General features: G+C 42.3%; 1 protein-coding gene across 2 annotated transcripts in view; it reads right to left on the reverse strand.

Moving 5' to 3' along the window:
• Positions 1 to 23,812, reverse strand: part of GTF2I (general transcription factor IIi) — a 97,557-nt gene extending 73,745 nt beyond the window's left edge. For both annotated transcript variants that reach the window (XM_055089766.1, XM_024117586.2), the window contains exons 1-2: positions 23,449 to 23,812; positions 4,377 to 4,480 (exon numbers count right to left, since the gene is read on the reverse strand). In XM_055089766.1, the coding sequence (XP_054945741.1) occupies positions 4,377 to 4,475 (99 nt within the window). In that variant the 5' untranslated portion in view covers positions 4,476 to 4,480; positions 23,449 to 23,812. The remainder of the gene's footprint in view (positions 1 to 4,376; positions 4,481 to 23,448) is intronic.
• Positions 23,813 to 25,926: the final 2,114 nt, after the last annotated feature.

Consider the following 25,926-nt stretch of genomic DNA (forward strand, 5'->3'; position numbering starts at 1 on the left):
AAAAAAAAAAAAAAAAAAAAAAAAAAGCACTGTTTCTGCTGGATGAATAAAAAATCTTATCACTTGACCTGCCTTAATACCTAATGTGGATGAGGTGAAGTTCCTAGTTTTGGCCTTAAGTTATCATATACACAACAGAGTCCCCATTTTTTTTAAGGGACCTCTCGTTCTAATAGATAATTTACAACCCTGATTTTATTTTATTTTTTGATATTTATTTATTTTGGCTGCACCGGGTCTTAGTCGCGGCACGCAGGATCTTCGTTGCGCATCCGGGATCTTTTAGTTGCGGTATGTGGGGCTTCTTAGTTGTGGCACGCGTGCTGGATCTAGTTCCCCGACCAGGGATCGAACCCAGGCCACCTGCATTGGAAGCATGGAGTCTTACCCACTGGACGACCAGGGAAGTCCCAACAACCCTGATTTTAAGCAGAAGAAATCACACAATTTATAAGAAAAAAGGCAGGAATCCTTTGTAATCTGTTATAGGTCAAATACCCAAGAAACAGACTCAGCTTTGCACACAGGCTTACTGGCGAGCACTCCCAATAACAACAGCTGTGCGCTGTGAGGGGGCAGGATTCTGCAAAGGGGGAATCAACAGCTGCCACAGATGCACCACAGAAATTCTGGAGCTGGGATGGGCCTCCCCAAGGAAGGGGAAAGACCCTGGGCAAGGGAGCCTCTGACACTCACAGAAACTGGGGGATTAGGGCCATCAGTCCTTAATGGGGGAGGTGGGGTCTGGAAGCCACACTACAACTTTCATCACATAATCCCACCTCCAGAAGTATGTCCACATGTATACAACAGGAATCCCATTTAGATGAGTATAATTTTACTGAGTGTATTCCTATGAGATTAAATATTCTTTAAACTCTTAATAGAGTATATACCATTCCATTTTATGGATAAACAATAATTCATTTAGTGCAAACCTTATTGAAAATGTTGCTGATTCTAATTATCACTCCTAAGAATAATAATGAAATACTAATCTGGGAACAAAATATTTACGTGTATCTTGAGTGACTTTCTCAGAACAGAGTCAGAGACATGAAACAACATAGTCAAAAAACTCTGACTCTGAAAGTACATACTTTTAAGGTTCTCAAAACCTACTAACAATTGCTTTCTAAGAAGGTTCTATCAGTTGATACTCCCATCTGCACTCCTAGAAGAGCTAACTCACAATATCCCAGCAAATGTTATTGTGCAAGTTTCCCAGAACCATTTAAAAAGGGTACTTTAGGACTTCCTTGGTGGCGCAGTAGTTAAGAATCCACCTGCCAGTGCAGGGGACACAGGTTCGAGCCCTGGTCCGGGAAGATCCCACAAGCCGCGGAGCAACTAAGCCCACGCACCACAACTACTGAGCCTGCGCTCTAGAGCCTGCGAGCCACAACTACTGAGCCCATGGGCCTAGAGCCCGTGCTCTGCAACAAGAGAAGCCACTGCAATGAGAAGCCCGCGCACTGCAATGAAGAGTAGACCCCGCTCACCACGACTAGAAAAAGCCTGTGTGCAGCAACGAAGACCCAACACAGCCATAAATAAAAATAAATAAAATAAATTAGACTATTGTACCTTGGACAGTTTTTTGTAAATTAGGCTAACTTTAGCTTATTTTTCTACTATGTTAAGTGTTTCTCTATTGATGAATAACAGTGCCTCACTGATTTTAGGCATAGAAAAGCTGTTTATGGAATTAAATACATAATTATATATATTTTCTTCTGGTTTTTTAGTTTACCTTAATATAACAATTTTTAAAAATTTTTACTCATCTAGAGTTTAACTTGCACAGTAAAGACTTTTTTCCGCCAAAGAACCTATGTTCTCAGCATCATTTGTTGAAAACTACAGCTTCCTCCATTTGTTTTTGTTTTTTTTTAATCTATTTATTTTATTTATTTATTTTTGGCTGCGTTGGGTCTTGGCTGCTGTGCGCAGGCTTTCTCTAGTTGTGGTGAGCGGGGGCTACTCTTCATTGCGGTGCATGGGCTTCTCATTGCGGTGGCTTCTCTTGTTGCGGAGCACTGGCTCTAGGCGCGCGGGCTTCAGTGTAGTTGTGGCTCGTGGGCTCTAGAGCGCAGGCTCACTAGTTGTGGCACACGGGCTTAGTTGCTCTGCGGCATGTGGGATCTTCCCCGACCAGGGCTCGAACCCGTGTCCCCTGCATTGGCAGGCAGATTCTTAACCACTGCGCCACCAGGGAAGCCCCCTCCATTTGTTTTTGATTTGTACAATTACCACCCTCTAATTTCTTAAATGGAAATTACTTGAATAATATTGCTTAAAAACAGTATCTCAAATAAATAATTTTATACCTACTGTCACGATCAGAAATCTTTTGAACTGTAATAAAGCCACAGTAGAGAACTTGTGACCGAGGTGAGCCGACAATCGTTCCCAGCACAGCAAACAATGCTGTACTGTAATTTTGTTACATGACATTTCTATGATATGTTATATGGTACATATCTATGAGATGTACCATGGCTGCTCACTTGTAAGGACTATTATTTACTTACCTTGTGATAAATGACGGTGCATTCTTGCTGCACTATCCACACTCTTAGTTGCACAACCCTGTCTCCAAAGGCGGTATTTACGAAACAGTAAAGCAAGATTCATGTACTGTCTAAGGATTAGATCAAAGAAATCTATGGACCAAAGGAAGAAGGATGAAGCCGACCTATACACCTATAAATTATACTTAACAGTATACAACTGGGAACAGGAGGAGGGATCCTCTTACTTCTGCCAAAGATGAGAAAACTATAAAGACATTCTAAGGAAGGGAATGGGTCCTATGTGACCCTATTTCACTCTACATAGAGAGTAGTATTGAAGAAAATTATTTAATATCAACAGAATAGGATTTAATCTCTAAATTATTTAACGTTACAGCCACAAATTTTGGCTAACTTTATGACCAAAAGCAAGAAATAAGTGACAGTAAGAAAGTTATAGTAGGAAAAAAAAAAAAAAGAAAGTAATAGTAGGGACTTCCCTGGTGGTCCAGTGGTTAAGACTCCATGCTCCCAATGCAGGGGGCCTGGGTTCGATCCCTGGTCGGGGAACCAGATCCCACATGCTGCAACTAAGAGCTCGCATGATGAAACTAAGACTTGGTGCAGCCAAATAAATAAATACTTAAAAAAAAAAAAGTAATAGTATATATAGCCACTAACCATTCTAAAATTTATTATTATTTTTTTAATTAATTAATTTATTTATTTTTGGCTGTGTTGGGTCTTCGTTTCTGTGCAAGGGTTTTCTCTAGTTGTGGCAAGCGGGGGCCACTATTCATCGCGGTGCGCGGGCCTCTCACTATCGTGGCCTCTCCTGTTGCAGAGCACAGGCTCCAGATGCGCAGGCTCAGTAGTTGTGGCTCACGGGCCTAGTTGCTCTGCTGCATGTGGGATCTTCCCAGACCAGGGCTCGAACCCGTGTCCTCTGCATTAGCAGGCGGATTCTCAACCACTGCGCCACCAGGGAAGCCCTAAAATTTCTTTCTTTAAGGAGATAATTTTTTTAATTCTTATATAGCAGAAAGAAGAAAAAAAATGCCCTAATGGAAAAACAAAAAAGATTCCACGAACTATGGCATATTGAGAACTGTGAGGTTAAATGCTATATAATACTAGTCAATGCTTAAGATAGGAAATACACACCATCCTCCTGCTTAGAATATATAATTTCATTGTGTCAGAAAATACTTAAGTCTGATGTTTCTTAAATCTATTAGTTCAAATACATATTCAGAAAAACATAATAAGCAAACTGTATTACTACCATGATAGTAATATAAAAGTACAGCAAAAGAATACTACTTAATATTTTGCAATTATGTGTACAAGTTTTTTAAAAATAAAGAGTTAACACACTACATATTGGGTAGAAGGTCACAGAATTCAGACAACTGTGAAGCATAGCACAATAAAATAAAGAATAGATGCAAAATAGAGAATATGCTCTTGTGGCCCAAAACTGTGGTAATGTTCTTTACATAGATACAATAAGACACTAGCACCACACTGTAATATATAAACTCATTCTGAGTAACTTCAAATATTACACTTAAATTCAAAGTTAATGCTTGCAAAACAAGGGATTGACTAAGATACTGGGAGGTAAAAAATTGAAATTAAATGTAAAAAAATTACACATTCGGATAAGGTAAGAACATTCTGAAACATGCAATAAAATTTGAAAGGCTTAAATCCATAACTATTACTCAAGCAAAAAAAATATGTATTTATTAAAAATAAAAGACACAGTGTATGTTTTCCAAAAACAAATCAATCTCATTCACAAGCCCAATCTTATCCAACTATGGAAAACTTTATAGAACTACAAAGCCATCTCACCATGGACTCAAGAGCAGACATAAGGAATGTCACCACCATCCTGCTCTCCGAGGACTCCTCATCTTCGACGGGCAGGGTAGACATTGCTACTTGGGCCATGATCCCTAGGAAAGAGAAGTATTAGGAAAGTGAATGGTAGAAATTCAGTGTCTTGCTCAACATATGTTTAGAGCTGTGAGGGTCCTCCATAAATTGCCTAATTTACAGTTTTCTTGCTTAAGATAAAAAATAAGACTTAAAAACCAAGTAATCTATCAATATTTGCCCCAAACTCCTATTATCCTATAAGATAGAGAATCTATCCCCCAACTTTCCGTCTAGTTTTAGTTCCATAAAACTAGGTCACCATCACCTCCCAAAATAAATTTAGGTGCCACCCAGAACCAGTTAAGAAATCTCCCAATGAGGAAGAGGTGACGCACGTCACAATCCAGTGATAGTTTATCACAGTTCCACAAAGGAAATAGACACAACCTCCCCTTTCTCCCATGCACACGATGATAACTCAAGAGTGGGCTAAGTAGACTGAGGTTGGATGAAGAGAATTCCTCCTTTCTTATTAAGAAGGAAATAGGCTGCAGGACAAATAAGAGCTAAGATTACTTTATAATACATTCTCTTTAGAAAACACTGTCTGATACTTTTGCATCAGCAAAGAGGCTCAGCTGAATTTCAAGCACTATAAAAATACAAACAGGGCTTCCCTGGTGGTGCAGTGGTTGAGAGTCCGCCTGCCGACGCAGGGGACACGGGTTCGTGCCCCGGTCCGGGAAGATCCCACATGCCACGGAGCACCCGGGCCTGTGAGCCATGGCCGCTGAGCCTGCGCGCTCCGCAACGGGAGAGGCCACAACAGTGAGAGGCCCGCATACCGCAAAACAAAAACAAAAACACACATAAACCATTCAATAGTAAGTGCTGGCAAGGATGTGGAGAAATGAGAACCCCTGTGCATTGCTCTTAGGAGTATAAAACGGTACATCCACTGTGGAAAACAGTTTGGTAGTTCTCTAAAAAACTAAACAGAATTACCATGATGCAGCAATTCCACTTCTGGGTATATACTCAAGAGAACTGAAAGCAGGGACTTGAACAGATATTTGTACACTCATGTTCACAGCAGCATTATTCATAGCAGCCAAAAGGTGGAAACCAAAGTGTCCACTGTCAGATGAATAAACAAAATATATTATCCATACAATGGAATGTAATTCAGCCTTAAAAAGGAATGAAGTTCTGATACATACTACAATATAGATGAACCTTAAAAATATTATTCTAAGTGAGATAATCTAGAAACAAATGGATAAATGTTGTGTGATCCACTCACATGAGATTACCTATAATAATCAAATTCATAGAGACAGAAAGTAGAATGATCGTTGCCAGCGTCTAGAAGGAGGGAGCAATGACAATTTATTATTATTTAACGCATACAGAGTTTTAGTTTGGGATGACAAAAAAGTTCTGGAGCTAGATAGTGATGATGGTCACACAACAATGTGAATGTCAAAAAGAGACATGTACCACAATGTTCACTGCAGCACGATTTATGGTGGCCAGGACATGGAAACAACCTAAACGTCCACTGACAGATGAATGGATAAAGAAGATGTGGCACATATATACAATGAAATATTACTCAGCCATAAAAAGAAACAAAATTGAGTTACTTGTAGTGAGGTGGATGGACCTAGAGTCTGTCATACAGAGTGAAGTCAGAAAGAGAAAAACAAATACCGTACGCTAACGCATACAACGTAGAGAATGGACTTGCGACAAGGGGTGGGGGGGAAGCTGGGGTGAAGTGAGAGTAGCATTGATGTATATACACTACCAAATGTAAAACAGCTAGCTAGTGGGAAGCAGCCGCATAGCACAGGGAGATCAGCTCAGTGCTTTTCATGACCTAGAGGGGTGGGACAGGGAGGGTGGGAGGGAGGCTTAAGAGGGAGGGGACATGGGGATATATGTATGCATATGGCTGATTCACTTCGTTATACAGCAGAAACTAACACATCATTGTAAAGCAATTATACTCCAATAAAGATGTAAATTTTTTTAATAGAATTTAAAAAACCCCACAATGTGAGTGTACTCAATGCCAGGGGAACTGTACATTTTAAAATGGTTAAAATGGTAAATTTTCTGTCATATATATTTCATCAAAATTTAAAAATTAAAAGGCGAAAATACATCCCATAGACATTCTAAGAAGCCAAAACCTAAAGCAAATTTTAAAAATTCTAATACTAAAAGGTCTTTCTATAAATAGCATGCAAATTAGATGCCTATTAAAAAGTACCCCTTTTCAATTTGGTTAATTCTAGGTGTTAGCAAGAGACCAAATAATCAAATGAAACTAATATGAAAGGATGACTAAAAAATTCATGACTGGAAGCATAAATAGAAATTCTAAAAATAAATCTGTGTATATAAGTTAATTTACTAAAGACACCTGGGTGTTCCTTAACCGAAGGCCCAATATTAGAGAACATGCTGAGCTGTTAGCATGAAAAATCGTTTTGGCTAAAAATGAATGTAAATCTTTTCCCTATTATTAAAGATCATCAGGGAAGGGAGGAGGGGCAAGATACGGATAAGGGATTATAAGGTACCAACTACTATATTAAATAAATAAGCTACAAGGATATATTGTACAGCGCAGGAGAATATTGTCAATATTTTATAATAACTTTAAATGGAGTACAAGCTATAAAAATACTGAATCACTATGTTGTACACCTGAAATTAACATAGTATTGTAAATCAACTAAATTTCAATTAAAAAAAAAAGAGGATGATTTCCCTATTATTAAAAATTGTGGAGCTTCCCTGGTGGCGCAGTGGTTGAGAATCTGCCTGCCAATGCAGGGGACACGGGTTCGAGCCCCGGTCTGGGAAGATCCCACATGACGCGGAGCAACTAGGCCCGCCGAGCAACTAGGCCCGTGAGCCAGAACTGAGCCTGCGCGTCTGGAGCCTGTGCTCCGCAACAAGAGAGGCCGCGATAGTAAGAGACCCGCGTACCGCGATGAAGAATGGCCCCCGCTTGCCACAACTAGAGAAAGCCCTCGTGCAGAAACGAAGACCCAGCACAGCAATAAATAAATAAATAAACAAACAAACAAACTGTGATCTAGCTCCACCATCTGTTAGCATGTGAATTAACTGCTAGGCTAGATTTGGGCATCAAAAACTAATGAAGTATACATACTTAGGAAATAAAATTTTATATTAAAAAAATTGACACATCTCCATATCTGTTAACAAAAAGAATTTTGTTTCCCAAAACAGAAAAGGCAGTATCAAGCAAGAGAATGGTTAGAAGATGGAAGTTATTTTCCATAACAGCCTAGGTCATATCCTTTTCTCTTGGATAAATAAGTTTTAAGTAAACTTATACAAATGTGGCTCAGTCAAAATGGACAACAAGGCATACTATTTTTCCATAATAACCTTCACTTAGAATATACTATCATTATTTCTGAAAGTTCATAATATATCTTAATAATCTCACTTTCCCTGTAATTCTCCAGCAGGAGAAAAAGATGTGTTCTCCTTTTACAAGTGCAATGATTTGTCAAGGTCATATAGCCACTATCAGAGGCAGAACCTAACACTAGGGCAACTTCCTGCCTACTGCTGTTTCCACTTCTCACCCTCAATTGCCGCAGATCTGCTATGATGTCAATCACATTCAGCGTGTGATAAGAAATGGGAGGGACACCATACCAACAGCCCGTGGGGATGCCACAGGCGAGGAGAGGTCCTATTTCATTACCAGAACTTTTCAAGAGCATCTTAGTACTTTTTGATGGTAAGAACGCTGGAGGGGACTGAGTCCCATCAGGCTGGATGGGGAAGGATGCATTTCGTTTGGGGCTTTCTGCTTCCTAGAAACGGCTGTATCTGGATTACAACAGAAATTCACTGAACTGTTCTTTGCTTGTCCCAAGAGGTCATTTCCCTGGATAGTCCTTAGTCAACACTGTTCATGGAACATTCCCTGCACCCTTAACCCGATGACTGCATCCTCTCCTGTTCCCTTTGCCAGAAAGAAACTGCCATCACACAGTGGCATTAACAATGAACACCAGAGGACACACGAGGTCAGGCTGGTGACGCAAGGTTACAGAGCATGAGGCATGATGGGCTGGTCCTCACAGAAGCAGGAGCCAGGAAAGCCAGGTTGTGGTTCCCCAGCCCACCAACCTGCTCTGGGACTCCAGTGGGCAGCGGCCCTCAGGCTCCTCCCCTATGAACGGAGACTCTAAATCAGTCACTTACCATGAAGGTTCCTTTCACCTCTGACCCTATAAAATGACTCAATTTAAAATAAGAGCAAGATAAAGAAAAAAGAAATAAACACTTAAATATACCTATCATGTTTTGTTAGTCATTTTTTTTTTTTTTTTTTTTTTTTTTGCGGTACGCGGGCCTCTCACTGCTGTGGCCTCTCCCGTTGCGGAGCACAGGCTCCGGACGCGCAGGCTCAGCGGCCGTGGCTCACGGGCCCAGCCGCTCCGCAGCATGTGTGATCTTCCCGGACCGGGGCGCGAACCATGTCCCCTGCATCGGCAGGTGGACTCTCAACCACTGCGCCACCAGGGAAGCCCCCTGTTAGTCATCTTTTTAATATTTACAACCACCCTGTGAGGGAGAAAGAGTAAGAGAAGAAAAGCAAAATGGAAGTATCTAGGGAGCCTAGAAAAAAAGACTTGTGAAGGAGATAGCATCTCATAAGCCACTAGGGCAGGAACCATGCACTCTTTTTCTGATTTAATTTAAACAGGGTGTGTGTGTGTGTGCGCATGCGTGTCACTAGAAATGAACAGCAAATATCACCGGGGGTGTGTGTGTGCGTCACTAGAAATGAACAACAAATATCACCAGGATATGATATATCTATCCTGCCAAAACTCATAAGTCTCCCAATTAAAAAGACCATGTGGGGACTTCCCTGGTGGTCCACTGGTAAAGAATTAGCCTTCCAGTGCAGGGGACGCAGGTTCGAAACCTCGTTGGAGAACTAAGATCCCACGCGCTGTGGGGCAACTAAGCCCGCGTGCCACAACTACTGAGCTCGCGGACCTCAACTAGAGCCCGTGTGCCACAACGGAGAGCCCACACACACCTCAACGAAAGATCCCACCTGCCTCAATGAAAATCCCACGTGCCACAACTGAGACCCGATGCAGCGATAGATAGATAGATGGGTAGGTAGGTAGAAAGAAAGAAAAGAAGGAAAAGAAAAGAAAAGAAAGACAGACAGATAGATCGATCATGGGGAACTCCCTGCCGGTCCAGTGGTTAGGACTCCACGCTTTCACTGCCGAGGGTCCGGGTTCAATCCCTGGTCGGGGAACTAAGATCCCGCACGCCACGCGGCACAGCCAAAAAATAAAATAAAATAAAATAAAATAAAGTGACCATGAAACAAAAATTTAAAGTACCTAAAATGGGACAGTTAGTTCTTTGGAACAAAAAGGAAAATGACCAAAATGATCATGTCCTCCATAAAACAGTAAATATAAAAATGGTAGATCCCTTTTAATCTTTTTAAACACGGAGAAGGAAGAAAAACTGAACTGAGACAATTCAGAAGGTGAGCCCAGGGACTTCCCTCGCGGTCCAGTGGGTAAGACTCCGCACTCCCAATGCAGGGAGCCCGGGTTCGATCCCTGTTCAGGGAACTAGATCCCGCATGCATGCCGCAACTAAGAGTCCACATGCCACAACTAAGAGTCCGCATGCCACAGTATATATAAAAAAAGAAAGACCCCACATGCTGCAACAAAGATCCCGCGTGCCGCAACTAAGATCTACTGCAGCCAAAAAAATTAAAATGAACAAATAAATAAATATTACACACACACACACACACACACACACACTACAGGAAACTAACTAAAAAAAAAAAAAAAAGATAGCCCAATGTTAGACAAGAAAATGACTTCTGGGATTTGTACCACAATGTATTTATTCCCCATTGTCTTATCTCTGATGCTGTCTTGATAAAGGAGGGGTGGTGTGGGGAGAAATGGTGATCTCTCTTTGTAAGGAAGGAGGCAATAATCCAAGGCAGAAAATCAGCAGTCAAGGAAACACCTGGAAGGTATCCCTCTAGAGACGTGCTATCCAATATGGTAACCAATAACCACAGGTAGCTATTTAAATTTAAATTAATCGAGATTAAGTAAAATTAAAAATTCAGTTCCTCAGTAGTTTTAGCCACAGTTCAAGTGTTTAGCAGCCACATGTAGTTAGTGACTTTTGTAGTGAAGAATCACAGATATAGAACTTTTCCATTATCACAAAAACTATACTGCTATAGAAATTAAACTATGTTGAGTAAACTTTTAAATTCTCATGACCTCTTGAGCCACCACGGTAGTAGCTATAGCAAAAGAATGAACTAATCAATGCAAAAGAAACTTAAGGGAACATGAGCCAGGATACAAAGGCCAATCCCAACTCTGTGTGAGCATTCTTAACTGCCAATCTCCAAGGATTTTTTTTTAATTAATTTATTTATTTGGCTGCGTTGGGTCTTCGTTGTTGCGCGTGGGCTTTCTCTAGTTACTGCGAGCGGGGGCTACTCTTCGTTGCAGTGTGCAGCCTTCTCATTGCGGTGGCTTCTCTTGTTGCGAAGGAGAACGGGCTCTAAGCACGCGGGCTTCAGTAGTTGTGGCACGCGGGCTCCAGAGCGCAGGCTCAAGTAGTGTGGCACACGGGCCCAGTTGCTCCGCGGCATATGGGATCCAACCGGACCACATGGGCTCGAACCCGTGTCCCCCCACACTGGCAGGCAGATTCCTAACACTGCGCCACCAGGGAAGTCCCAATCTCCAAGGATTATTGCTACAAGAGTATCCCCATAGAACAGAGTACCAATGTAGCCTGCCTGAGAAAAAGAACACAGAAAAGGAACAAAGAAGTACAGTTTTATGATATAGTAAAGTTAATATGCATACACAAGACATCTGGGACGCAGATTTTCAGAATAAATTAGTAAAATTACAAAGAGCCTAACCCACTATGAGTACAGTGACCTTGCCTTAATGATCACCTAGCATCATCTACCTGTCATGTTACATATTCTTACAGAACAAGTTATTTAAATAGCTGCATAATAGCCCATCGAAATGGAATCATACAATTTCTCTCAACATCTTCATAAAATTGGCTTTTGCCTTTTTATTTCTGTATTTTAAAAATTTAATACTGAAATATAGCATGAAAATCTTTATGCCTCTTAATACATAATGCTAAAATTTTTCCATTGCTACCAGAAATGTTTAAAAACACTAAATTCATCAGTCTCACCAACATATTGGAGAACTATGACCTAATCACTATGAATACCTCATTATTACTAAAACAGCTGAATTTCTTTGCTTACTAAAGAAACACTTTTCATAGTTTTATCATCTGTATTTCTTCCTGAGTGACTCACCTACTTAGGGTCCTATGCCCATTACTAAACTGACCTCTGATGATGACTACACATTGCATAAACTGTCAGAATTCTGATAATTATTTTGTGGATACAGCTCCTTAACTATTCAGCTTTTGTGTATGTGTATTTTAATTCTGTATTCTTAATGCAACATTATTTGTTTTGAACAATTTAATTTTCATTTTGATTTAACCACATACATATTTATGAAATTCTTTCTTGCATCTCAGATTTTCCTTCTGCCTAAAGTTAATCCTTTACAGTTTCTTTCTCATGGCAAACTTATTGTCTGCTAATCTTGAAAGATACTTTCAACTAGGATAAGAATCTGGGTTGACAAGTACTTCCTGTCAGCACACTGAGGTTATTTCATTATCTTTTGGCTTCATTATATTTTGGCTTCCATTGTTGCTATTCAGAAGTCATCTAGAATCTCTTTTAAAGGTAATCCCAATCCTCACCCCTGCTGTTTTTAAGATGTTTTCTTTGTCTTTGGTTTTCTACAGTTTCACTCTGTAGAGTGTGTGTGTAGTGTAGATTTCCTTTTATTCAGTACATTTATCATTCATTGGGCTAAGGACTGTCATCTTTCAGTAGTGGCAAATTCTCAGCTATTATCTCTTCAGGTATTTGTCTCTGTCCCATTGTCTATGTCCCATCCTACACAGAGATGCAGACTAAATGTATGCTAATCCTTAAATCTCTTACCCTCTTCTGAATTTTTCTCATTTTTCCTCCCTGACTTATCTTTCTTCTGACTTGTCTTCCATTTCACTAATTCCTTCTTCACTTGTACTTATTCTGTTGTTAAAACCACCCATCAAGTTTTTTATTTTGTTTATAATTTTCATTTATACAATTTCTATTTGTTGCCATGTCACATTTAAAGTTTCCTAGATTTTCAAGCTCAACATATTTCTTTTAACATAGTACGGGTAGTTGTTTTACAGTCTATGATAATTCAAAAATATCAAGTCTTTGCACGTGTATTTCTGATGTTTCTCATAGTTCTAGCTCATACTCACAGTTCTCGTTCCCATGTATGCCTGACTGTCTTTTACTGTATGCTGGTCGTTTTACATCAAAACAGTTTTAAATATGAGACATGTTATCTGGGAACAAGACCTGCCTGGGATCACCAAAATCCAAAGCTTCAGGTTCCTTGGATCACCCAGAGATGTTAACCCAGACCACAAATAGGGATGCAAGCTGGCTTATTTCTTAATCAGCCTTAACCAATTTGAGGTCTCAACTTACTGAGGGGAAGGGTCTATCTGTCCCCTGAATTTTGTGCAGATTCTGGGCTTTGATTTCAGCCTCTCATCTCACATGGTTTTCAAAACTCAAGTTCATATGGTGAAATTGGCAGATGCCCTTAGGGCAAAAGAGATTCGCACTTCTGTTAGTTCCCATTTTCCTTTTTTTTTTTAATTTTGCCTGCGCCACAGGACTTGCATGATCTCAGTTCCTGGTCAGACCCATGCCCCCTACAGCGGAAGTGAGGCGTCCTAACCACAGGACCGCCAGGGAATTCCCCCATTTTCCTTTTAATATTAGCTTCTCATAATAGCTCTTGAAAATTCCTATCTTATCAACTTTTTGGTATTTTTACAAAAGTTTTGTTTTATAATTCTAGAACATTCTTATTAGTCGCACCAACTCTGGGAACCACACCTTACTTATAATAGTTTTCTATTTTCAAGAACAATTTATGAATTAGCCAGAACTATCTTACACTGCAAGGTTACAAATAACCCAATTCAAACCACCACAAGTGAACAAAGGAATTTTTATTGTTTTATTTAACTATTCAGCCTAAACACTGCACTGATTCTATACACAGCTAGATCAAGGAACACAAGAGATATCATTAGAGTTCTCTCTATTCCCTCCCTGCAGGCCTCACTTCTTGAGCAGATGAGTTTCTTTCCTAAGACAATGATGGCCACATGCATCTTTATGCTTACCACACACCTACACTGTGATCCTAGAGGCAGCGGACTATCATATCTTCCTATTTTTTGCACAAAAGTTCTGGAGATTTGTGTCACGAGCCTATCCCAAGCCCGCGTGGCTAGTCAGAACAAGATTACCTGGGATACACTGTGATTGGCAGTCTAGCCAGAACCACGTGGAATAGGAAGGTAAGCAGTTAAAAGGCAAAGCAGGACACTGTCTGTTATCAGGAGAAAAGGGTTGATAAAGTGTGCCAGTACACAAAAATAATAGCTACCAGAGTCTGTCCCATTTTCTTTCCCATTTTTTCAATTTCCTTAATTCTTCAATTCTGAACTTTTTTTTGACTTCATCTTTTGTTTCCCTGATTTGATTTTAATTCTCCTTTAAGTTCAAAGCTGAACTTAATTGGCCTGTTGCTGTTTCATCTTTTTATCTTTTATCCTGTCAGGTACTGTTTAATAGAAGCAATGCCTTCTTTTATGTCTCTGAAAACAGACTCCAGCCATTCTTTAAAATCTTCTTGTGTTTCTTATTGGAGATCCATTTCAGGGATTAGGTTTATCTGTGTCCTTACTGTACTGATCCGTTCTACCTCAAAATAAGCCCATAATTAATTCCATGTAAGTGTTTTTATTTGACCACACTTTTGCTTTTAATTTATTGATCCTTGCCATTAATGCTGAACAGCAAAACAATAAAAAGAAATTTTACAGTGACTCAAAGAGAACTCTAAAACACTTTCAGGGACCTTTGGTGGCGCAGTTGTTAAGAATCCACCTGCCAATGCAGGGGGGCACAGGTTTGAGCCCTGGTCCAGGAAGATCCCACATGCTGCGGAGCAACTAAGCCCATGTGCCACAAGTACAGGGCCTGCACTCTAGAGCCCCCAAGCCACAACTACTGAGCCCACATGCCACAACTACTGAAGCCCGCGCACCTAGAGCCCGTGCTCCGCAACAAGAGAAGGCACCGCAAGGAGAAGCCCATGCACCGCAATGAAGAGTAGCCCTGGCTCGCCACAACTAGAGAAAGCCCACGTGCAGCAACGAAGACCCAAGGCAGCCAAAAGTAGATAAACAAAATAAATTAAAACACTTTCACACAGGCCATCATCACTCTAACAAAAAAATTGAGATTCTCAATATTTCTGATTATGTTGATTTCTAAAATATTCTAAATTTTCAACGTGTTTCTGCTTCAAATTAAGGTTCAGGTCAGACTGTTCAGTCTGTGGGAGGTGGGGGGGGTGGGGACCCATAACACTGATCTTGTTTCTTTTATTCCATTTATGTCTTATTTCTTTTTTGTGTTATTATTTTGTTATTTTCAACAAACATTTCTCCACTTCAATCTTAAAACTTACAATCTTAGATAAATTAGAAAATTCAAGGGACTTCCCTGGTGGCACAGTGGTTAAGCCTCCACGCTCCCAATGCAGGGGGCCTGGGTTTGATCCCTGGTCAGGGAAATAGATCCCACATGCATGCCGAAACCAAGAGTTCGCATGCCACAACTAAGAAGCCTGCATATCGCACCTAAGGAGCCCACCTGGAGCAACTAAGCCCCGGTGCAACCAAATAAATAAATATTAAAAACAAACAAACAAATCTGTCTCAGCCACTGCTGCCTCCTAAAAGAGCCTTCTTCTACAAAAGAGCCCTTTCAATGCATCGTGCTCCGTAATTCTCTTCTCCAAACCAAGCATCCCCAGTTTGTCCTGTGCTTTACCTGTAACATGATTTCCAAAATATTCCTCAGCAGCACCATTCTCAAGATATTCTCTAGTTTGTCCAGGCAATGTCCCAGAAGTGGACAGAACATTCTGGATAAGATCAGTTTGCCAGAGACTACACTAGGACCTGTAACTCCTAGAATTTCCTTATTCCTTGCCTATTAACACAGACGAATATTTTAATGTACGTCTCTAAGAGCTTATCTCTATAGACTTAATAGGTATTTTCAAAGGGAATAAATTAGGTTGGTGTTTCGTCCGAGGTTCCATTTTACAAATACTTAATAAAAGAATACAAAGTATCACAATTTATATTAATATGGCAACACATATTTAACATATACACCCACCTCAGCAGACAAGAGAAACAGAGCCAAAGAGACCATTCGGAAAGAAAATTAGAAATCCCTAAAACAAACCTTTGATCAAGATTGATTTTTAAAAGTCAAGGCTTTTAAGTTTTCATAGCAGGCCGTGCTTAACATTTTAAGATACTAAAATTTTAATTTCTTTCTGCTGCAATAAAGCTGGTAATTTTATCAGTAAACACCAAGTGATCTCTCGAGAAGAAACAAAATACATTTGAAAGGTTAAGATTTGAAATGATCTGCAAGTGTGTTTATTTTTATACTTAAAACTTTATACCCTCTCCACCCCATTTCCAAAATACTGTTGAGATAGCTAACAAAAATACCTAAATTTTACCTTTTTTTTTAAAAGCCAGGTGAAGGGAAGAATGATAAAATTTTAAAAATGAAGGCATGGAAAGAGAATCTGCCCAAAGGTGGATCACACAAGTTCAAAGCTGAGTGTCACAGTAGCCAAAACAATGTCTTTGAAACAAACAAACAAACAAACACCTTATCAACTATTCAGGAAGACCCATAACTTTTCTTGGCACTAGTTTGAAATTTTTCACAAATGTGTAAGTTATACTTTTAAACTGATAGTGCAGATTTTTTAAAAGTAGCAGCTTTCTCTGCCAATACACAAAGAATGTGCCCCTTTGTCCTTACTTCAAATTTAAAGAACATTTGGTAGTTGATAAGCTGGCTCACTTGTTCTTTTTCTAACTTTGTATGAATTGGAAGAGGAAATGAAAATCAAGTAACTGTGACCTAAAAGTTCCATCTTTATCTTTTTAATGTATTGTTTACAGAGAGCAGGCAGCAGAGCAAAGCTATTAAGAATGGCAGCTTTGGAACCATGCCAAGTTCTGAATTCAAGTCCTAGCTCCAATATTAGATATGGTTGACTGTGGGATTCTTTAATCCCAAATATACTAATCCGGAAAATGACAATAATACGTGTACTTACCTCACAAGGTTGGTATCAGAAGCTATTAAGTACCTGACAGAGCGCTTAACACAAGCATTCAATAAATTGAGTAAGCATTTAATTCTGGTGGGTTTTTTTTTTTAATATTTATTTATTTATTCGGCTGCGTCGGGTCTTAGTTGAGGCACACAGGATCTTCATTGCGGCATGCAGGATCTTTAGCTGATCCATGCGGGATCCATAGTTGCAGCATGTGGGATTTTTAGTTGCAGTATGCGAACTCTTAATTGCGGCATGTGGGATCTAATTCCCTGACCAGGGATTGAACCCGGGCCCCCTGCATTGGGAGCGCAGAGTCTCAGCCACTGAACCACCAGGGAAGTCCCAGCACTTAACTTTAAATTTAATTAGGGATTTCCCTGGTGGCAGAGTGGTTAAGAATCCACCTGCCAGCACAGGGGACAGACACGGGCTCGATCCTTGGTCCGGTAAGATCCCACATGCCGCGGAGCAACTAAGCCCGTGCACCACAACTACTGAGTTTGTGCTCTAGAGCCTGCAAACCACAACTACCGAGCCCATGCGCCACAACTACTGAAGCCCACGCGCCTAGAGCCTGTGCTCCACCACAAAGAGTAGCCCCCGCTCGCCGCAACTAGAGAAATCTCGCGCACAGGAACAAAGACCTGACGCAGCCAAAAATTAAAATAAATAAAATAAATTTTAAAAAGCTTTAATTACTTATCTTTAAAATACACATATATATAATACCTATTTATCTACCTATAAACTCTCCAAATCCAAGCCTGACAAATGAAAATTTCCCAACTAACTGCTTTAATTAATACTGCTAAATAAAATAACCTGTTTTCTGATGGGGCAAGAAAAATAATAAGAAAGTTGTCAAAATAAATCACTGCTTTTTTTAAATCATTTATTTTTTCCCAGCTTTTTTTTGAGATATAATTGACCTATAATATTGTGTAAATTTAAGATAAACAACAAATCACTGCTTTGAAATATAGTATGTGCACCTTTTAAAGCATACATCCAACAAGCATGAAAATTTGCTTATATCAAACCTACTCCTCAAAGATTGTTTTACAATTTAAGTTTAAAAGTCACCTTGCGCCAAATACCAAAAAAAAGTAAACTAGACTGAATATACAGACTGAACTAAGGAGTCTTTATTGTGAAGCTCTCAACAAACAATAGAATTTGCCCATACCAGCATTCTCCCAGAAATAGACTGTGTTCTGGGGGTTGTGTTCTGAGGGCGTCACACAATACCTAACCCACCCAGAAGGCCTTCAATACGTTGGGTAAGTAGATAAATGAGTACTGTTCCAAATGTGGTAAGGGATCTCTTCTTTTCCAAAGCTTAAAACACAGACAATGAATAGTGAACAATAGTTCAAACACTCATTTTGTTATTATAAAGAAGACTGATTTTCCTATAGGTAAGACTACAAATAAAGAAAAAAATTATGAAGTGAGTATCTAGTTGGGTAAAGTAACTACCCCACTGTTTTACAAAATACCCTAAGAAAAAGTACCCTAAAAGCTTTACAGAAGCAATCAACACAACAAAAATACATAACCAGAAAATAATTTTTAACATATAATAAAAAATACTATGGTCTCTAGAGACAGTGTATGCAAATGGAATCAAAACACACATCAATTTTCAAAAGTATGGGACCTATACAATCAGAAATCTTCACAGGCTCAGTCTAACCAGGGCTGATTTTAACCAAATACCCTAAATAGGATCAAACTCTTCACTACTCTCCACTTCTATAATTATACCATAATATAGTCATATACAGTACTATAAAAAAAATTACCTCCTTTGCCATACTATAAAAACAAAGACTTTAAAAATCACTATAACGATCAAAAAGGATGGAAATTCTGACACATCCTAAAACATGGATGAACCGTGAGGACATTATGCTAAATGAAATAAACCAATCACAAAAGGACAAATACTGTCCAAATAATTCCACTTATATAAGGTACCTAAAACAGTCAAATTTGGGACTTCCCTGGTGGTCCAGTGGTTAAGACTCCACGCTTGCAGTGGAAGGGGCACCAGTTCCATCCCTGGTCAGGGAACTAAGATCCCACATGCCTCACAGCAGGTGCCAGGGGCTGGAAGAAAGAGGAAATGGGAATTCCTCTTTAACGGGCAATTTCAGTTTAGGAAGATGAAAAAGTCCTGGAGATGGATGGTGTGATGGCTGCTCAACAATGTGACTGTACAAACTGTGCACTTAACACTGTGTTAAGTTTTGTGTTATGCATATTTTACCAATTTTTTGCTACTCTTTTTTTTGTTTTTGACCGTGCCACATGGCGTGCGCGGCCCCTGAAGTGGAAGCGCGGACTCTTAACCACTGGACTACCAGGGAAGTCCCTACCACAATTTTTTAAAAATCACTATAAGGGGACTTCCCTGGTGGCGCAGTGGATAAAACTCCACGCTCCCAATGCAGGGGGGTCCGGGTTCAATCCCTGGTCAGGGAGGGAACTAGATCCCACACGCGTGCCGCAACTAAGGAGCCCGTGAGCCACAACTAAGGGGCCCGCCTACCTCAACTAAAACCCAGCGCAACCAAATAAATAAATATTTAAAAAAAAAAAAAAGAACCTATGTCTATACCCACTAAGTCATACTCCCTCTCTCTCAATTATAAATTCATTTTGCCTCAAGTTCCTTTTTAAATAAACTAATTCTTTTAAAATCCTCTGTAATTTTTCATCAAGTTAAACCAAGGAACATGAGTCAATCCGCCATCAACTCTGACAGTCCCTGGTTATATGGAACTTTCTTACTTTCCCACTAGGTCAAAGTGTTTAAAGCAAAGTAGTGCCAGAGACAGGCATGGGATATGAAGACAAGGACTGTAGAAACAAAGAGGAAAAAAGAAAAAACAAAAACAGGGAAACTGCATCGTTGAGCATTCCAGTAAAGGAAACACAAGAAAGAGGGAAAATGGTAAAGGAAGAAGGAGGAAAGAATGGAAAATGAAGAATATTAAGATAATACCTTCAGCACTTCTGATCTATCCACATGATTTTTTCCATAATTTTCCCATAATTTTTAATACATCCTCTAAAATACTAATTCTTAATTTTACTCTCCCAGGCAGGTAGCCTCAGCTACACTTTGTTTAACCAAATTTTATTCTTCATATTGCTATGCTGCCATTTAAGCCCATTGATTACAAGGAAACTCAACTCTACGATTAATTGCATTTCCTACTTTCTTTCAGTTAGTAACAATGAATAAGCTTAACCCAAATAAATGTAGACAACTTTTGACGAAAAATGGTACCAATGACCTTTGGTAAACTGCTATTAATAAAATTCATGGTATTTATCTCTCAGGTAGATTACCTCTAATGCATTTCGGGAAAAGTGAAATATCATTCTCAAAGGGTATTACTTCTCAAACAACTCTTCAAAAAAATGCTTTCCCTTAGACATACATAAAAATTACTTATCACCATCTGTTTAAGCCAGTGGTTAAGACAAGTTCATGTTAATTATACCACAGCAGTTAATATGAAGAGGATTGCAATATTTTAAAAATTCATGTTTTTAATGAAGAAAGAAACAATGGTAGAACTGAATTAGGTAGAGTGCAAGGCAAATAGCTACACACCAGTAATAACAGAAAAGGTTAAGTGTTTTATTTACTGCTCCTTTAGATAATAACAACCTGGAGCGGGGACCTTGTCTTTTGTATTTTATGTTTTGGAACACACCATTGAACTGTGGATCATCAAAAAAACGATAGCAGAGAGACTTCCCTGGTAGCGCAGGGGTTAAGAATCCACCTGCCAATGCAGGGGACACGGGTTCGATCCCTGGTCCAGGATCACATGCCGCGCAACAACTAAGCCCACGTGCCACAACGACTGAAACCACGCGTGCCCTAGAGCCTGCACGCCGCTGCTACTGAGCCGGCCTACTGCAACTACTGAAGCTCGCACACCTAGAGCCCCACAAGAGAAGCCACCACAATGAGAAGCTGCGCACCACAACGAAGACCCAACGCAGCCAAAAAATAAATAAATAAAATTTTTAAAATGATAGATAACCGTAAACTAATCCCACTCCTACCTGATTTGAGCTTACTTACTTTCCTCAGAAAGAAATCCATTGTACCAAAAAAACTAAAAATCATTCTCACCAAGACTTGTGCCCCAAGAAAAAGAAGCCCAAAGCCTACATTTTAATGACAAAGTCTTTGTAGCCATTTTCTTAAAAGTTAGCCAAATCACTGGTGCATGGAACTGGCGGCCGGGTGGAGTTAGGGAGCTCCAGCTGCCCTGCCTGCCCCGGCCTGGCCCAGCCTACCTCAGTTCCAAGCTCAGGCCCTATCTTTAGACTCTGGTGGGGATAGGATGCTTTAGGCATCACTTGAAAGAGATAAATGCCTGTGCCATGAAAAAATAAATGAATGAGAGGGGGAAAAAAGCCAAGATTAGATTTCTAATTGTATTCTGTACTCAAATCCATGGCTCCTTTTTAAACTGGAGACCTGTTAAACTTTAATTCTGTAACCAACACTAAGAAAAATTCTTAAGTCTCAGTTTTCCAAGCAACCGACAGTAAGCAGTACGAATTACTTTTGGTTCTTTAAGATCTCATTTTAAAGTAATGAAGAGCAAGCATCTAGAATAAACTTCCCTCACAACTTAACTTCCTGCGGTAGTGAACAGCTCTCACAGTGTCTGTCCTGGGAGCAGCAGCACCTGGGAACTAGTTAGAAACGCAAATTCTCCGGCCCCGCCCCAGACCTGCAGAATCACAATGTCTGGGGTGGGACCCAGCTATTGTGTTTCAACAAGCCTTCCGGAGAGGATGATGCTTGCTTGGGTTTTCAGAACCACTGGCTTAGGGGTTAAGAGTCATACTGCCTAGGTTCAAATCTTGGATTCAGGTTTACTTGCTGGGTAACCAAGAGATAATTACCCAGCTTCTCTAGTCTTGTTCCTCATCTATAGGAACGGCGTTGTTATGAATATTAAATAAGAAAAACATACCTTAAGTGCTTAAGAGCGATGCCAGGCGTATAAGCATTATTCAAGCGTTAGCTTTCGCTACTAATATAAACAAAGCACGTTGACGGCTGTAGACAGGAAGGGGGAGAAAGACAAAGACGGAAAAGGCTTAATCCCTACCGCTCCAAGAGTTTAATACCTAGTGTCTAGGTCAGACACGTGTATACAAAGCATAACCAAACACACTCCAAGAGGAAATAAAGACGCCAGCCTAGGAGGGGCAAACAAGTTGATTGTATGAAGAAGCAACAAATTCTGGCCCAACGTTGTAAGACACGGCTTTAAAGAAGTAATTGCATGTGACCAAGAAAGAGTTCCACAGCCTCAAGCGAAGAAAAAGTCATTCCAGCCTACAGGTGTGAGCCAAGATCCCAAGACGCGGGAGAAACTAAAGTGCAAGGCAGTAGACTACAGTGGCTGGAAAATGGACAAAGCAAAAATATGTAGTAGGAAATAAAATCGGATATCCCAAATCCTAGGGCTTAGCGGGAAGGAGTGAGGGGGGAAACACCCGACCTCCTCAGGGCACTCTACGGCACTCTCATTTGCAAACTTCCCCTTTTGTTTCCTGAACACCCGGAGACCACTTTTATGCAGTGGACCATCAAGCCATTGTCTGCAGCAAAGTTGAATGCAGGAAGGTGAGAAGTCTGCCCGGAGCCCCGCATTCCGAGGAGGGAGCACCACACCAACAGGACCCAACATCTCAACATTCTTAGACGCAAATGAGCGCAAAACCGTAACATTAAACACAAAAAAGAAACTCACTATTAAAAGGCAAAACTTGGATAAGCACAAGTAGCGGGGAAAGAGGGCAGTTTTTTGTCTTCTTCCCTGAACCCCCGACCGGGTGCTAGCAGAATCCAGACGGCTTATTTTCACAGCCTGCAGGCTGAGGTTTTCCTTCCGGTCATTGTGTTTATTTCCCCAAAAGAGCAGGCCCCGCGGGGCAGGCGCGCCGGCCGGGCCAGGGACAAAGCCCACTCCAGGCTCCACCTGGGCGCGGGTAGGGGCGGGCAGGGGCGGGCAGGGACAGCGGCGAGGAGGGGCGGCGCTCCGGGGCCCTCCCGCCGGCCCGCAGTTACCAGGCAGCGCGGCACCGCCCCCGCCGCCCGCCGGCCAATCCGGCGCGTCTGCTGCCCGGGCGCACGAGCCCCGGAGACACCAGGCCGAGCGCGACCCCACGGCTCGGGCCTGGCACCGCGCGCGCACCCGCATCGCCGGAGCCGGCCAATCAGCGGCCGGGCATGCGCAGCCCGCAGGCTCGCTCGCGCGCGGGCCTCACGCGTGAGGGGCCCCCCCACGCCGCGCCGGCGCGCGCGCCCCTCCCCCACGCACCCAGGCGCGCGCGTGCAAATGTCGTCCCCCGCGACCGCGTCTGCTCCTGCCCCACCCCCAACGCCGGCGGGCCGGGGTGGGGGGGGTGTCCTGTGGCCCCTAACACGGCCGCCGACGGTCCCCGGACCCCTGTCAGTGCAGGCCCCGGAGGGGGCGAGTCTCAAATAAAGACCGTGCTCGCGATGGCAACCGGGGCGGGGGACCGGAGATGAGGCGACAGGGACTCACCCGAGTGCAGCCGCCTCCAGGCAGCGCCGGGGCCGGGGGTGCTGAAGGGAAGCGAGTGTGGGCCGCGCGCGAACTGCGGCTGCGGCGGAGCACCCTCGGGCTGAGGCTGGCTGGCGAGCGGGCAGGAGGTGAGAGGGCGAGGGGCCCGAGCGTCTCGGCCGAGCTCCTGTCACCGCCGCATGGCCGCCCCGGCAGGGCCTCGCGCAGTGCCTAGATCCGCTCACAGGGAACCGAGGGATAGGCCGGGGTAACCGCGGCAGGCGGGCAGCCACGGCTAGAGAGCGCGTGCGGGAAAGCGGGGGGGCGATCGGCGGCCCCTTTCCTCTGCTCTCCGAGCGAGCTTCTCTCTCACCCTCCTCCTCTTTTTTTTTTTTTTTTTTTGTGTTTTTTTTTTTTTTTTTTTTGTTCCTCGAAGGCGCGCTGCGCGTGCGCACCCGCGACACCGCCCAGCGGGAGTTGTAGTCTCTTGAATCGTCCCCACCAACGCGACGGTGGGGGCACCGGACTACGATTCCCAGGAAGCCTCGCGCCGACAAGCCCAGAGCCCGAGGACGCGGCGAGCGCGGCGCCCGGCCCTCTCGGGCAAGGACTGTCAATGGAGGCGCGGGTGGTGGGAGCGAGGAACATGGCTGCACCTGGGGCCTGCGCTGCTGCTCGGGTGGGGGAGGGGAGCCGGGGCGCAGGGATGAAAATCCAGGCCGGGCGAGCTCCAGCCTGCTCCCTGCAGCTCTGCAGCCGGCCTCAGCCACGGTCCAAGGCTCGCACTCACTCTTGCACCCGAGATTCCCTGCAAATTGAGAGGCCGGACCACTGCAAAGGCCGGAGAGTCCCAGGACGGCCTGCCGCCTTCCATGCTCCGCCAAGGGACTTCCTCCGCCCTGCACCACCCTCCGGAACACAAAGAACTCCTGTTAGTTTTGAAAGCTTGCCTCAAAAGCGGCCAAAAGAGACTGTTGCCCCAACTTTGGACGGGCGAGGGAAAGGCACCCTTCTGTTTTTATTCACACTCCAACCCCCAGGCTTTGCTCACTTTCACTCAACATTTAGAAAGTTAAAGTGGAAAAGCCATGGAGGGAAGCAGAAAACGTGGTTTGCAGCCCGTTTTGTTCTGTCAACCGCTAGGCAATTTTACTCAAGCCCCTCCCCCCGATAATTTTTTGCATCTCAACTTTCATTAGCTCGTGAATTTCGAAAATGGTGAGACGTTACTGTTCACCCAAGTTAGAAGTTCAAAAAACTCAAGCCCAGATATTTTAGATGTTTATGTAAAGAACAAAATCGAGTGATTTTGTGATGTTTCTCCCCACCGGAGATTCGGGCCCCGCCGGCCATCCTCCCCCTCCCCCTCCTCCTCGGTAGGTGGCGACCACGGCGCTTTTTCCAGCCTTTGTCGCTCGCAAGAAAACTTTCTGAGCAGCTAGTCTTTTGATGTAGGTCCAAAACCTTTCCTTTGAATTTGGGTTCACAGATTGCCGTTCCCCATCTTTTTTCTTCCATCGACCGCACCCATAATGCCTCGTCTAGAATGTCCATGTTGGATTTCTTTAAAATAGATGGAGAATTTAAAGGTCCCTGCGAAGCAATCTGATTACAGAAGACTTCCACATTTTTCCCATTTCCCTTGCAATCTTTTACAGTCATTCTGTCTTCGCCTAAATCGATTAGAACTCTCCTTTGTCAAGTCTCTCCGCAGCGTTTAGTTTTTCATAAGGACAATTTTTGCCCTCATATTTCTTAACATTTTGGAATATTTAATTAAATTCCGTCTTACCAATACCAAGTACAACTGACATATTTAGGAAAAAACATTAACTCTTGAGAAGCCTACAACTCAGCTGCTAAGAGCAGCCAGCCTACGAGCTGCAAACTCAGCTGCTGTGAGCATCAGTGAGTATGTTTTATAGAGGGACTGGAGTCCTGAACGGTTTCTTGGGAAGACTGGGAGGTTGAGGACAGTGAAGGGAGCATGCACTGGGTGTGGTGGAGCCGTGGAGTAGCACTGGAAGGGTGTCACAAAGTGAGTTAGTAAAGCAAAAGTTCATTTAGTCGAGATTACCCTTGCCATTTGACTTATTTAGGAGATAGTCCCTTCGCTTTTTATGAATTGAACAGCTCAGTGTGAAATTCTGCTGCTGCTTCATGAACTCCAGCTTCCTTGGAGGTTGAAGCTGTTCCTAAAACTATCAAATCCTAACGGAGGTCCTAAAACTTTAGCTGGCTTTGAATTGCCTCTGGACAGAAAGCTGGCCCTTTGGGGACAATGAACAGTGTGTGGAAGGGTATGTGGTGTGAGCAGTGTGTAGAGACCAAGCTTTTTTCCCATTGTATGGCTGTTGGCAGGTGTAACCCTCAAATTCATGTCTCACAGTCATAAATCTCATGCATTTTCAGTTTTCCCTGAGGTCTGGCTTACCACCTTGGCTGCTAGTGATACGCTTGTTGCTGTTTGTTAGCCAGTTTCTCCCTCACCTCATTGGT

Source organism: Physeter macrocephalus, chromosome 14 (assembly GCF_002837175.3).
Source record: "Physeter macrocephalus isolate SW-GA chromosome 14, ASM283717v5, whole genome shotgun sequence".
In the NCBI taxonomy this organism is placed as follows: domain Eukaryota; kingdom Metazoa; phylum Chordata; class Mammalia; order Artiodactyla; family Physeteridae; genus Physeter; species Physeter macrocephalus.